We start from the raw sequence: 15,704 nt of genomic DNA, 5'->3' as shown, positions 1-15,704 counted from the left end.
CAATAGATCCTTCAACCCTCGGAGCACCCCCTCCCCCCCTCCTGCAATGAAACAAAAAGGCCACACCTTTTTGACCCACTTCCGTTAAAGGCCGCACGCGGGTGTTCGACGTCTTTTGTGAAGGGGATGAAAAAGAAAACCGAGAAAAAAACATGAAGGGTTCTCGTGGCTTCGCACCGGCGCTGAAGAAAGAAAACGCAGAGAACGGCTAACCCTAGGATTGGTCAGATCACTCCGCGCGCTCACGCTCCCCCGTGCTCACGCTCACTCCGCCACGTAGACCAGAGACCGTTGGACGCCATGGACGCGATCATCAGGGTGCCGTCTGGGACCTCCAAGGGGGCCTTCGTGGCGTTCCTGTTCTGCGGACTCCTCGTGGTACTCATGCTCTCTCTCTCGACCGTGGTCATGGTTCGACCGGATGCCCTGCCGTGGCATCACGCCAACCGCAGCGCTCACGATACCTGGAATGTCAGGGAACCGGAGTCGGATGTCCCGGCGGAGGCACACGACGCCTTGGCTCCCGAATACAGCGCGACCACCGACGCACCGCCGCTCCAGGTGTCGATGCAGGCTCCTCCTCAGAGAACCGGGGACCGCGGATCGTTTCAACTCCTGCCGGCGGAGCTCTACACCAACTCCAGCCATCAATACTTCTGCTTCTACCAGGTAACGCTACGCGAAGCCTGTCCTCTACAGGACAGCGCCGCGATGAGTGGCGAATGCCAAGAAAAAAAAAATTAGACGTTTTAGCATGACTAAGCGCGGAATATCGTGCAGTAGCACTAGTTACGGTGAGAACTTAAGGTCCTTGCGTGCTGTGAATGCGAAAGCATCCTTTGATCTAAAGGCCTTCACATTTTCCTCAACAATAAAGGCCTTCGCTATAAAGGCCTTCGGCCTAAAGGCATTTACCCGAAAGACCTTCACCCAGAAGGCCTTTACCCTAAACACATTTACCTTAAACACCTTCCCCCAGGTGAAGGCCTGCAAGGTGTACACACCTGGCAGGTCGTCCACAGCCCGGTGGGCAGGTCTGCCGCCTGCCGCAAAGCAGGCTTCGGGGACGTGTATAGTTATGCCCGAAATCCGTAAAGCGCGGTTATATAGTTGTGCTAGTGCACTAAAAAAAAGCGCATCTAGGACAGCGGCTCGAGCAGCACGGAACCACCAGTGCTCGTGCCACTGCCATACAAGGATTTTCTTAATCCGTCAGCCATAGGCGCCGCGACAGTAAGTGCCATGTAATATAACGGCTTCTTTGCAAGTTGCTGAGCGCCTGAAAATAGCTTACAACGCCAACGAGGCGCTGGCGTAAGAAAGCAAGTGACACCGCCCGGAGTTCAGTGGCGTATTTAGTTTGTGGGGTTCGTCTCAGAGCAGCGCATGGGCTATGAGAGACTCCGTACTGCAGGGCTGCGGATTAGATCAAACCACCTGGGGTTCTCTAACGTGCCCTGACATCGCACAGCAGAGAAGGGCGTTTTTATATTTCTCCTCTATCGAAATGTAGTACCGCGACGTTGGGCTCAGGAGCTGAAAATATAGGCACTGTGGCAGGTGTGTACTGTATGCGCTGCAAGCTATTTTCATACCGCAAAAGAGGTTGTATGTCTTGGATGTGTACTTCACATCACCATTTCATCTGCCAGCCGTTAGACCGCTACCTCTGTTGACACTCGCACTTTATTCGTTCCAAAAGCGGCGAATTGCACGCCCTAGTTTTTGTAATGCGAGCCCGTTGAAAGTTTCAGCGCCGCCTTGTCGTGGTGATAGCGTGCGTCAGCCGAAATTAAGAAGGGGGAGGTTTTTACGCTGGCTACCACAACTGGCTCTCTCGGCCGTGCACACGATCAGCGGGCCGGTGGAACAGCCGGTCTGCGGAATCAGTGCCCGTCTTGTGGGAAGGATAAAGAGGATGTTTTGCCATTTTTATTCTCGGGTGCTTTGAAGCCATCACCTGCGCAAGAAGCAACGTCTAGTTCACGTGTTTAATGCGCCACACCTTTGACTTGCAACTAACCAGCCGCACATACCCGGCCAGCACAAGACCTTGAGGCCCACTTGATAGTGAGCTAGCAATTCAAGAAATCCGCGCCGCCCGACATCACACGCTACGTAAATGAAACGCGGGCACTACTCTCCCTGGTTCCGGCCTGGTGTAAACAAATTACGCGCTTGAGGAGCACATTAAAAATGTTTTATCTTAAAATTTCGTCCATTCTATCAATCCGAATTCCGTTTTATGATGTTACAAGCGTAATGGGCTATAGTGTGGAGTCGGAAACTCCGCTTCAGAGGCGAAAGTATATCGGCCGCTTGCGTGTACTGACGCCGTGCGGCTGTGATATTGCGTTTAGGTGCCGACACGCGGCCCTTTTTCGTATCCCTGCTCCGCTTTTCGCTTGCTGGAGCGAGAGACTACACTTGGCCGTGTTGGGTTCCTGCGCAGTCCCGTGCCGATCGGCCGGAGTCGGCGGGCGTGCTGTTCGGGTTGTCGGTCTTCCCCTACCATCTCTGCACCCACGCCGTGTTCTGCTGTGCCCACGTCAACGGTTCGTCTCTGCACATCGAGGCGCCGCCGGAGGCGGACGGGTTCCCGCGCTACCTGCGCGGTTTGAACCCGCACATACGGCCGATGATGGGCTTCAACGGCAAAATGCCCATAACCATGCTCACCGGCTCCGACTGGATCTTCCTGGAGAGCGCCCTGGTGTGGCTCACTGTAAGCTCTTGCTCAACGCTTTGCAGACGCCTCCCTCCTTTATATCAGTTCCGTTACGCATCGCTTGATTCGCAGTGGGATCCCTTTGGATGGCTTTGTTAGCTTCATGCGTCGCGATGTTGCGCCACTTGAGGGGAGCGGTGACTCGCACCAGAGAGCGAACTGCTGGCAATGTCTGGCGAATGATCTTTTGTAAACTACCACCGCATCGCGAAGAAAAGGACAGCTAACATTTGTTCGCCCATTTCTCATGGTATGTCGCTAGTCGTGAGATTTTCTCTCATTCTCGCTGGACGTACGGAGAAGGCAGGAAGGCTGAGTGAATGAGAAAGGTATAAGAAAGCGTAGTGGGAGTAGGCCTGATGTGCCGAAATGGGTGATTTTGACTAGCACTGAAATCGAGGAAGCGTGGCCTGACTAAACTAGGTTGCCTATTGTCTAGGTGTGCAGTCAGGCCGGAATGAAACGCGAACACGAATATACCGCACTTTAACTTGCAGCGAGATATTCCTTCACAACCAGTTTATGAATATGTACTTCGGTAGATCCTTTGCCCAAAAACATGAATCGAGCTCGTTGTACACTGCCGCTGAAAGTATACAAGTAAGATATTTTGTTTCGTACACAGGCGCCGTTCGCGTTTCATTCAGGTCCGACTTTACGTCTAGCTGCTCTGACATTTTATAAAGCAGCCCTTCATGTGAATTGTAAATTTAACTTTCTTTTTTCTATATGCTCTAATGAGCGCTCATTTGGTTCAGCCTTGGACTGATAATTACTCGCATGCTCCGTTTTTCCGGCCAGTTCTGTAATCTCTGGCGAGCAGCAAGCGCGTATAGGCGTTACTGCAAACCCTAAAATAACGAAGCCCGGGATCTACTGGTCTCAATAACCTCTGACACGCCAGGCACACTCCAGCGCCTTAGACAGGGCATGCGAACTCCTCGCTGAACGTCAGTAAGCCACCAGACATTGCACAGCAGCGTTTTGTGCTTATCGTTGTACTGCCGCGTTGCACTTTTGACTCGGCTGGTGACGTAGCTTAAAATAAAAAAAAAACTGCATGTTTCGAACTGCGTTTGATATATTTTTGTGGAAAATAACCAAGCATCCATACGCATGCAAACGCGCTGATATCTCCGCCTCATCGTTTCAAGTGACCATTCCTTCAAACAGGCCGTTGGTGAAAGGACCTAAGATTAAAAACCTAAAATCTCTAGGAAACTGCCTGTGCACTCGTATTTGTCCCCGAGTAGATCATATTTAAGTCGCGCTGAAAAAACCGAAGCTCACGTCACTCTGGAAGAGTTCTGCCCGTGATCACAGAGAAGCAGTGCAGGTCCTGGACATCTGAGTTAGTCCAAAATAACAGCTCAGTATTACAGAGGTACAGCACGTGAACCGAACTACTCAGCGTGTTATATGTGGCTGGAGCAGCAACCTTGGTCCTTCGAGTCTCGCATGTATCGTGCTGCTGGGAATTAGGGAGCGGAGAAGAATACTCGCGCCTATTAAGCTCTCCCGTCTCTAGTCGGGCGTGCCAGCGTGCGTCAAAACGAAACGCTGCGGTTCGTGGCAGCCCCGAGGGTACGAAGGCGCCGTGCTCCTGTGGAGAGTGTCGCTGGAGACCTTGGCTGCACGGCGTGGTTACACGGACCTCCTGGAGCGAATGGCCAGGCGCTTCGAGAAGGAGCGCGTCTTCCTCAGCGTTCTGGTCGACACGGGGGATACACTCAAGCAGCGGCTCGACCTCGGAGAGCTGGCCGCGTCACTGCCAACCAGTAGCGAGGGGCCCCCCTCCACGGCTTCGATTCTGCTTCACCCGATAGTGGGCGAGCCCCCCCTGGCGCAAACCCGGGGAGTCGAGGACCAGCGCTCAGCGGTGGTCTATGAAAAAAACAGGCTCCAGGAGGCACTGAAGCAGTTGCAATCCACGCTGAAGCAAGTGCGTACTTGAATGCATGGACAACCATATGTAGCGTTGCGACGCGCTACGCCTGGCTCTTAAAACATCCATTAAGCGTATGCGCTCTTCTTCCCTAACGTCACATCATTACAAACACGCTCAAACTCGCTGGGCTATTCGGCTGCTTTGTGGAGATGCATAATCACTACACTGCGTATCGTGGCAGCAGGAGGAGGTTTCAATGCTCATTCAGCATCACTGTCTGCATTGAGACGTGCGCGAACGAGTATTAAGTCATTGATTGCTAAACGATAACAAATAGCATTTGATGCAACCAGGCTATTTGAAAAGCTATCCTCTTCCATGGACCACTGTGTCAGATAGCTTCAACCAGGACGACAAGACAAAAGCCCGTATATCTGGTATGCCCTCAAGGAGTTCTAGATGCATGCTTTTAGGGCTTGTGGGAACTGCACCTATAACGGAAACGGTACGATGCAGATTTAAACGTATTGCATCTGCGTTCTGCCATGGCGAAACGCCGTTCCCACTCCGCATCCGCGCTGCAGAATACTTCGCCTCGCATTCCTAAAAAATTAGGCGCGCACAGAAAACCACCACCGGATTCGGTTAGTATAATGCGGAGACTCTCTTTGCTTCAGGGGCGCTCTGTAACTAAGCAGAATTTGAGTCTGTCTGGCGGGAACTCGTACAGTATGGTTAGCGCACGAACTGTTGGCATATAGCTACAATTGCTTATGCATATATCAGCAAAGGGATTCACACCACGTTGCACTACAATTTGTTCTGAAAACGGCGTCACGAAACTCTTGATATTTACCATGACTAATGCGGGGATCTATACCGGGAATATACCGGACGCCGGAGATCCATCAGAGGAGTGCGACAGGTCGACCCTGTAAATTAACGTAAATATAAAGCCGATGTGTTGCACCTTTGAAACTGATTTAGCCGCTCAATGTAAGGAATATTTGCATGTTGTGGACCGCTCTCCTCGCTTTCTTCTCATGTGACGCAACTCTCTACTCAAGACGGAGGAGGAGCCCCTCTCGCACTCACTGGGCATTGCTGTTCGCGGCTACCGCTCTCCGACCGTCAGCGATGAGGCGTCCAGCAAACTTTGTTACGTGTTCTCGTTCGCGGGAATCACGTACAAATTTTGGGACAGCAACGTGACCGGCGTGAAGGAGTTGGTGTACGGTCCAGGAGATCCCGGCCCCATCACGAAGACCCCCGGAGAGCTAGCATATTATGAAATATGCAATGAGGCAAGCGCTCATGTTCACTCCCCTGCATAAGCTGCATAGACGCGGTCAGGACGGATAGCGCGCACATTTTGCAGAAAGTTTACGTGTGAATGGATTCGTAGCGCGTGCGGCAATAGCCCCTCAGCCCCGGGCTAAAATAAGTCATTGTCAGCTCTGCCGTTCTTAGCCCTAAACACCGTATCTTTGCTTCTAACCTAAGATTAGAATATGTACAGGACTTAGTGGATTCAAAAGACCACTGCACTCAGAAAATTGACAGTAGTTTGCTTCATCCGTAAAAGACCTTGTTGATTGTTCGAGCTTACTGACACGCTATTCTTACAGGACACGTGGTAGGGATGTGAGGGGTTTACTCCCAACTTTCAGGCACATGACTCAATGCTGACGTGCATATCGAAGTAGCTGAGGTATTTCAAAAATAGATCTGGCTATTATGAGCTCTGATGGCCCTGCCAATACACATGAGCCAGGCTGGCTTATGAGTCGCTAAGGCTCTGCACTACACTGCGTGGAGACGAGCGACCTCTAATTTGTAGATTTAAAAACGCCTGCCCGCTAATTCCACGATCATGAAGCCGATGAGATCATATTGCGGACGCTGGTAATCCTGAATGAGGAACATTCTGGGGCAAATCTGGAAGAAGAAATAGGGGGAGAGGGGGTACTGCTCGTATTGATTATCAGAAATATGAGTGAGGTGCTGAGAGAAGAGTGGATCGCACGACACCTTTTTTAACGCGCACATGAAATCATGCTGCAATTAGAGAAGCGCGCTGTGCGTTACGGAAATCTAAGGTTGACGTCGTGAAAGAGTGACGTCTCGACAGCTGCTTGATAACGGCTCCATGAGTTTCATGTAAATTCAAAGACTGGACGTCTCAGAAGCGATGAGAACATAACGGGGGCGTTTCTACAAATTAGTGGATGCTTCCAAGAGCGTGCACTCTAACTCATTGAAATTGTGCAAATGCGCAGGTTTGGGACTCAAGCCAAGTGTTTGAGTTCGGCGTCGTTTCCAAGCAGGGCGCCAACTGGGTGTCGCACCTCACCGAGTTTGTGGTGCCGCCGCTGGCGCGTTTCCTGCGCTACAAGTTCCGGGCACGTTGCTTCGGGGTGTGGAACCTGTGGCATGATGACTTCGCCGGCGTGTGCGGGGGCGGGCGGTACCCGCTCATGCGGAACCTCTTCGGGGTGTTCTACGAACACCGGTAGTGCCGCGGCGTGCGCGCTGGGACCAGTGGGGCAACAAAAAAAAAAAAAAACGCTCAAAGAGCAGTTGAGCAGCCGGTGGCTAAAAGTGTGCATCTTTTTTCTCCCACAGAGGCTGGGTGTGCTGAACAAAAGTCATCTATCGCGTAAATCATTTCACACGTAGGTCTTGTGCAGATGATGGCGCCTGCCACTGACCGCGATGCATGTTCGTGGCCTCGATTTACTGAACACCACACTGCGTAACACCGCGCACTTCTAGGGCATGTAATGCGAAGGCAAGATAACGGCTGGTCCTTAAGGGTAAGAGAGTGGATTCCAAGAGAAAGTAAACGCAGCAAGAGGCGGCAGAAAGTTAGGCGGGCGGATGGGATTAAGAAGTTTGCGGGGATACGGTGGCCGCAGCCGGCAAAGGACAGGTTACTTGGGAGAGACGTGGAAGAAGCCTTTTGTTCTGCAGCGGACGTACTCAGGCTGATGGTGATGAATGATAACTCTTAATGCTAAGGGAGGCGAGTCAGCCGAGTGTAAATCTATTATCTCAAGGGCACATCATCACAGCTTCCGGTTACGCCTTTCGGCTTTCTAAACTCCGCTTTTTGCTCTGCAGCACCTCAATATCCGACTTAAATGATAGCACACACATGAATGAGATTAATAATCCGCACCATGTTTTGTGCATAAAACAGTACAGTACACGCAAAAGGGTTATAACTGGCGCTTTGTGCGTCTGAAATAACATAGCTGCTCCACAGCCACTCTACCTATGCGGAGGTTTGCGTTTGGCGGCAACGTTATAAAATACATCCTTTTTAGCGATGGGTGGCGCTGCTTAAGGAAAAGTTTTGGTGCTGTGTCCTTGAAAGTAAAGAATCATGGCTTAGAAGCAGCACCGCATACATAATGCAGGCCCGCCACCAAGAACGCAAGCAAGCATTTGAGAATGCCTGGGAGTAAGCGGACTGACCAGCGGGGTAATAGTTAATTTCTCTTTGGTTTCGGTGCGCCTGTATTTAGGGGTAAAACTCGACTTCTAGACAATGGCTTGGCTGAGCGAGGGTGCTAGCGCAGCACTACGATGCTTATCTTGAAGGAAAGTATTTGTGGTCATGTATGGACGCGCTTTGTAAGGCGTAAATCCAGAACATTACGCGTACGGGTCATACTATCGCGGTGGAATATGCCTAGGCTTTCTGCGAAGCTTTTTTTTTTCTTTCCTCTTTCGCGCTCCTCTGGGTGCAGGTTTTGTGATATGAGCTACGTGAAAGTAGCCCTAAACTAATAAAATAACACGGAAAACGGGGAAGGACGACTGGGAGTCAGGGGAGACGCGGACTGCCAACCCTTCTTTCACGCCAGGAGTCGCCGCAGAAAACCTTCTAAAGGAGCCGCAAAGAAGCGAAAAAGCCACCGAAAGGAAATTTGACTGTCTGCTACGGCTCCAGGGGCCGCGGTGAGAGGAACGGCTCATTGACGAGGAGAATCCGAGCGGCTGCGCGCTGTCCCCCAGGAGGATATACGCGCAGACGCCGGCAGCGGCGTGCACACCGCCTCCCGGGTCTCTGTGCACGGTTCGTTTACCGCGTGGCGGCGCTCCTCTTGTGACAAGGGGTTCCTAACGGGCTGCCGGCTCGGCCTGCACTGAGCCCCTGTCCTCTGCACCTCTGCAGAGCGACGTGTTGTACTGCCGAAGACGGCCGAGGTGGAAAAAGAAAAAGCAAAAGGAGTCCGAATGTTCTGGGCGCATTCGGTGCGCTCTATGCGCGCGCGAAAGCCGGATTCACGAGGCTTTGGACGTGCATTGTTGGCGGCGCGTTCGTCTCCCCCCCTTCCTCTCAAGGCTTTGACGATTTGCGCGCGCTTCGCGTCCCTTTTTTTTCCGCTGACCTCGCTCGCGCGGTGGGAGGTCGTCGTGTCTCGGAGACTCCTTATGCGAGAGCTGGACTGCTGCTGCTGCTGCCAGGAGAGAGAGGCCGTTCGCTTGGTTTTTGCTTATACGAAAGATGGCGTCGCCTTTATGGGGGCGAGCAAAAAAACCGCGACGATGATGTACGGCGTGCTTGTATAGGCGAGCCGCCGCTACAATCTTTTGGGGTCCCGTGTCGCAGAAAAGCCGGCGTTGGCGTTGCCGTCGGCGTGGTGGAAAAATCCGAATTGGTCAAAAAAGCTGCTGTTACAAGCGGCTCCCTGGGGCCAACCACACAAGCAGCGCATCGGATCTTCAGCGATTGGAGCAACCACGAGCAACGCGTCAAGCGCACGGGCCGTCGGCCGCAGCCTTCCTCCTCACCCTCACGTAAACACGACCAGACGACGACTGGCGTCGCTATCGTCGCCTCTCAAGCTGCTACACAGCAGACCCATAGCTGTATTCCTAGTAACGGCACCTATGTAGCGTACGCGGGAATCGAACCCTGACCTCCAGGTTGGGAGTCAGACACGCTAGCGCCACGCCACTCAGGCACGTTCGTACGGCTTGTTTAAATCGGGCTTTATGCGTAAGCCGTGTGGTCTTTCACATAATTATTGTGATTCTGAAAGAGCAAACAGTGTCTGTGTCTACGTGGGCAAGAGGGACCGCTGCCACGTCATGCCCTTAAAGGCGGAGCTTAAGTGTCCCCGCAACATTTTTTTATGCACCGAGGCTTTCGCAGTGGTACAAGGCCGGCTCCTTTTCTCATCCTAAGGCACACCAAAGTGCTACCGTCTAGTAACACGAGGGAACATTACAGTAATCTGACGGTCGACAGAATACCATCTGGTCAGGATGAAGTAATATAACAAGGCGAAGATTTGGTCAGTTACCAAATCAAAGGCAAACGGAAATGACGTTTCGGGTCTCATACGGAAACATTATCCTAGAACTTGTGGTGCGCGTCACGTGTGGCTTACATAGTCACCGCTAACTACGTGACTTAAAACTCATTAATGTCCTGCTGAACATCCCAACCTATTGCACTTATACCGTAGCGTGCTCCCTGGCCTCCGTTTTCTGTGAGAAGCGACTGTTTTCAACAATTTGTATACCTCCGTACAATGGTCAGGACACGCTTCTTCGAACTGTCTGTGCCGAACGAAAGGTATTCGGAGCTGATCTCGCTCATTTTATTAGTTCGTCCCTCGTTTGACTCTAATGGGGCTATAAATTTGACGATATTTTCCCTGGTGACTATAATTTTTTCCTTGTAGCTACCACCTGATATATAAGAACTTATATAAAGAATAATTTAAAAATGAGGTCGCTGGTCATTATTTCGTCGACCGTCAGCATGGAAGTGCCGTTGAAGGCAGCAGGCACGGCATGCAGTGTTCAAAATGGTAGCAAAGATAAATAAAATATGCATGCTGGAACCAAATGACCCGGAGAGATTATCGAAGAATCGATTGTCGAAAAATGACGCCAAGAAAGGAAAAAGTGTGTCGCGTTGTGGTGTTTATATTTTTTTCTTCTTATTTCTACACTAGAACACGTGCTTTAATAGCTAACGCAAAAAAAATGCCAATCTCTCTTCAACATGAAACTCCCCTTTCCTTAGGATTTTAGAAACAGAGTTACATAGGCCCACCGATTGTAAGCAGCAGCTTCCAGAAAGCTCACACATTGGTGAAACCGTGAAACGGAATGCATGAATTCTTATCCCTTGATCCCTCAGCGGAACCGCAACCGCAGCGGTCTTCCGCGGACCTACCAAGCGTCAGAAACGTTTAAATTTAAACGTTTAAATTAAATTTTTAAAATAATAAGATAAAGTTTAAAGTAAAACCTGTTTTTCTAATCTGAGGAAGGAGGAATACGAAAGAAATACAAACAAAGAACAAAACGATAGCTGTTCAACACTTTCCTTACCGCGGGAAAACTTAGAGAATCCGGGTGCTGTGCGTAAAAAATTTCTTCACCTATAGATTTGAAAACTTTACTTTATTGCAGGCCACCAAAATGTAACCATTATAGCTGTCTTTTTAATCACATGCAGCGAAAAACAGAATACGCATTAATTACAAAAAATGGAAATGTTTGGTTGCCAAAATTTTAGACGCACAAAAATGAGCAGAAATCTTAAACATATTTGCTCAGAAAACAGGAGAATGGCGAATGTAGAATATAATTTTTATCAGTCACTATATCAGAAACGAGTATTAAATGTTACATAACTCTTCAGGCTAAACTTTGCCATCCGCAGGAGAAAAAAGAAACATTTGCTCGCGCGAAGCGCTTTGGGCTACTCCGCAATGCACTGCCAAGGTCGACCCCGGGCCGCCTTCAAGACAACTCGATCCGCCACACAGCTGGTGGCACGGAATCGTTCAGGCACTTCCAGTGGGTCTCGGAAACTACGGAATCTCCTCAGCGGAGAACGAAAGATACAGACGGTCACTTATCGATAGTCCTGGCTGGGCAGAGCTGTCATCTCTGTCCGAATTCTGACGAATGAGTGACATTCTTTTCTCACAGAAATGCCGCTTGCACCTGCGAAGGCCAGTGTCGATGATGCGGAATCGCGAGAGCACGGCAGTGGGTGAGCAGCGTTCGTGCAACTCTTGGAGATGTAAAATTTCTGGAAATTTTGAACGCTGAAAACAAAAGCGTAGAAGATTTTTTTTTTCTCCCGGAAATACTGGAAACATTGGAAAGATACTCAAAACAAGAACATGTCAATAATTTATACCCACGTACTCCCGAAGTTCGACACCGAAGCGACTGTTTCATGAATTCTGGTTAATATATACGCAGTACTGCTTTGTGCCTTGGCTTCCCAAACACTGTCCCTTGCTGGCGTGTGTTACGGATGGTCGATACTTTTGTATAGACCCGCACCCGTAGAGACGCAAAGAAGGCCTCTGCAACACTGGTAGGCAGGAGCAGTGGCCACCAGAAGGTCATCAATTCAGTCTCTAGACGACGCTACGTCTCTCCAGGAGTCAATAGTGAAGTTGTCGAAAGCAGACTGCACCAAGAAAATTAATCAAGCTCACAGACAAGACGATGAGCGCACTTTATCGAAACTTCTGTTGGGGCAGACTGCACCAGATTGCTAGACGACGCATGATGAGGCCTTGACACAAACAATATACGCCTGTGGGTGACGGTTTTTTGCTAAGAACATATACTGGCTTGAAGCCTTCGAGCTTCGAAGGCTCCCATTCGAGCTACCCTGAATGGGACTCGCAAAGCGGGTGGCTTTCGGCGGCTGAGTAAGACAGGGTGATGTGGCAAACGCTGGAGAAGGGCTAGAGAGAGTCTATAAATATAATGTGCTCTCACGTGGTGCTGCACACACTTCAATGCAAGGGGGTAGTCCGATGTAAGCGCAATTTGTTTCTGTAGCATCACCACGCTTGGCACTTGGCCAAGCGTGGTGATATGAGAAATACCAAGTGGTGTAACACTGCCAATACAGGCTACTTTCCGAGGAAGCTAATGACATGTCCAACGTTCTCCAACAAAAATTTTCAAAATTGTAACATTGTAAGACACCGTTATGGAAATATTGAAGATAATGACCCATTCTTATGATGTGTAGCAAAATCCTTCTTTTAAAGTGCTTCCATCGGTCACATCGAAGAGTTAAGACTGCTAGAGAAAACCAATGGGGAAGGCTTTGACGATAACAGAAACTTTAATAGAAAAAAAATATAAGACTGCCGTCAGGTGATCTGCGGTTATATTAACTGTTATACTGAGATCTTACATTATATGAAAAAATTGCGTTCCTAAACGGCTTTCCGCTCAAAAATGCTCTTGTCCAGAATTGTTGGGTATGATTTAGGCATACGTATACGGTAGTGAAGAAATAGCAGCTGATTAAAAAATCCAATTTTACATTGTTCACAATAAGTAGTCTCATTCTCATGTAGAACACAGCAGCGCAACATTGGTCGTTTTGGCCTTCCTTACCAACTGAGCGTTAAGCAGGATGTAATGGCTCAACCCCAGCATTGAAGATAGTTGATTGAGTTGGTTGTTCATACCAAACAGACAGCGCCTAACCAGGACGGTAAAAGAAAGGGCACACGACAACATGACCGCTGACTTCCAACTGTTTATTTCTTGCGGAGGCACTAATTATGCACAAACTTAGGTAGTACGTTGTATGCATGTAGATTTTCCCTCGGCAAGAAAAAAGCCGTTGGAAGCCAGGGCTCATGTTGTTGTGTTCCCTTACCTTTCCCATCCTGGTTTCGTGCTATTTATGTGTTTCAACCTCAAACTTCTGAAATTTAAGCATAATACTAACCGAACGCAGTTTTGAAGTTTTTATTTTCTTTTGACGCAGCTGTCCATCACAGTTTCAGCGTTCACTGGAATAATTATTAGATACCTCATTTACGAGCCCTCCAGACCATGTCCGGGCCTTTTCATCTTTTCCACCCATCGGGGAAAAAAAAAACAGAAACAAAAGCTTTTTTTTTGTTTTCCAAAATTCTCGGTTTCTTTTCCTAGCCCTCCCACCACTAGGCGCGAGACACGGACGCCACCTTGGACGCCCTGCTCGTCGTGATCATTGACAGGTTTCGCTCGAAGTTTAAAATACTCCCTCATAAGGCTGACATACACACAAAGAAAAAAAGCGATTCCCAAACTGAATTACAGTTCTTTTTCAACATACTGGGTACCATAACTTGTCCAGCAGCGTCCCAGATCGCGCAGAATGGACCATATCGCGCCATCGTTCAAATTGAACCATTTGAATAGGGTAATCCCATAGCGCCTTGACATCACTAGACATGAATAAAGGTCTGGAAACGGTGCGCTTGACTGCTAGCAGAGAAACTATTCTTAACGGCATATTCAATTCGAATAGTCCGTTTTTACGCGTAGCTTAAGTACTGTAAAGCGCCCCGGTTACGTCTACAAACGAAAAGAATTATAGTGACCCCGTCTAAACACACTGCGCGGGCAACTGCGCTATAACCTAGCCTGCATGGTGAGGGGCGATGCTCGGGCTCTCGAGTACCATCTCGCTGCAGCAGGTGCAGATTACGATCCGCGGTCACTGCACTAAAGTCCCGTTAGGCACGGTTGGCATAACGCCCCTTAATGGTGCCTCAGCGACGACACATTCGCAGTGCCTCGCTCACCACAGCTCGTTCGCTTTCGCTTTCTACGACTCCAGCGAGGTCGCAAAAAAAAAAAAAAAAGCAGGCGCAGCATGTACTCCCATCTATAGCGGCCCAACTACACCCTGCTCACAACACTTGGATGTGTGTCCCTTGAACGGGTTCTTGGGTTCGGTCAGCAGTACTGGAACTGTCGCCGCTTCTTTGCTCGCATGGACCGCTCCGCTGAGCCGCTCTCGGACCCCGTGTAGCACGCCCTCTGTCTTCCCACCTCCTCCGCCCAGAGGCGATAAGGTGGAGGGGGTGGCGGCGGGATGCCGCGGGTCGAGACGGCGGCGTTCAGTCAGTCGGAGGGCAAACGCCGCGCCTGGCTGCGCGCCGTAATGATGGATGGATCCGAGCGGAGGCATTCCGAACCGTTTACTGCTCGCCCTGGCGTGTAACGCCCGAGGATTATACACGTTAACTTCAGGCCCTCTGCAGCTGCCTTTGGCCCGGTTCTCTCCATCGATAAAAGAGACAAGGAGAACCACAGCATTAGCAACAAAGAAAGTAAGCACAGCCGGAGCGGAGATGACTACACGACGCGGCCGTTGTGTGCGGGAACCGAGGCGAGTGCGCGGCGCTGTGTCTTTCACTGCCTCGGCCGCCGCCCGCCCTCTCTTCTCTGACTGTTGTGTAGGTTCGGGTATGCCGGGGACGGCGAAAGGGTGCGCTCCTCTCAGCAGCGCAGCGCGGCGCCGATAGCGATCGCTTACAACTCGCTTTTACGCGCCAGTTCACAGGATCTTGTGCGGGGCCTCCGTGCACATCGTCGATGGAGTCACGTGGTGTATGTGTGCCCGGGCTGGTCTTGGCATGTCTTGGAGTTGGGCTACTGCTTTTATCCTGTGCTGTATGGGACACCGACATGCGGTGTTCCGACCACGTTCAGAAAAATGACGGACCGCAGTGGGCCCAAAAAGGATCACGGATCCCAGCAACAACAGCAAAAGAAGTCTGGACATGACAGCGAGCAAATGTTCCGCGGTATCGAATGACAGTCATGGTCGTATTAAAACCAAAACTTCATGAAACACGAATAGTGATCGCCCACGCGCAAATGTTACTCCACCGAGTAGCTATGACAGGACCATCGTCAGCACTAAGAAACCATCGTATTCCTTATTCTTCCAGTTTTGACACCACCAAAAGAGTGGGAATGGAAATCTGGTCGTTCTCTTCATGGGCTGGAACATGATTCAGTTTCCAGAGGCAGCTGCCGCTTCTTCCTCTCAGGACAACGGTCACCGAGGCACAGGAAAGCTAAAACAAGCTACACACCTCGTTAGCACCTCTGGAGAGCCATTGTAGCTTTCCTTTCACGAATGGAATTTTGCGAGAGTGAATAAAAAAACACACGGCCTCACTATTACGAACCTAAATAATGACTACCGCATGTCATGTAAAATTGTTTAGCTGTTGAGCTACTGCGGTGGCGGTCCCGTACTGTCCCAAAAGACGACAATAACGAAGG

The 15,704-nt window shown here is 50.1% G+C and overlaps 1 protein-coding gene across 1 annotated transcript; it reads left to right on the top strand.

Annotated features, from left to right (window-relative positions):
• The first annotated feature begins 300 nt into the window (after positions 1-300).
• On the top strand, positions 301-7,132 carry LOC149355098 (chitinase-3-like protein 1). The gene is made up of 5 exons (XM_089577595.1): positions 301-669; positions 2,453-2,725; positions 4,305-4,670; positions 5,690-5,920; positions 6,896-7,132. Exons 1-5 carry the CDS (start codon positions 301-303, stop codon positions 7,130-7,132), a joined length of 1,476 nt encoding a protein of 491 aa, XP_089433721.1.
• Positions 7,133-15,704: the final 8,572 nt, after the last annotated feature.

Source organism: Amblyomma mixtum, chromosome 3, assembly GCF_055824585.1.
Source record: "Amblyomma mixtum isolate Tamu chromosome 3, ASM5582458v1, whole genome shotgun sequence".
Taxonomy (NCBI): Eukaryota; Metazoa; Arthropoda; class Arachnida; order Ixodida; family Ixodidae; genus Amblyomma; species Amblyomma mixtum.
This window is presented reverse-complemented; position numbering and strand designations above follow the sequence as displayed.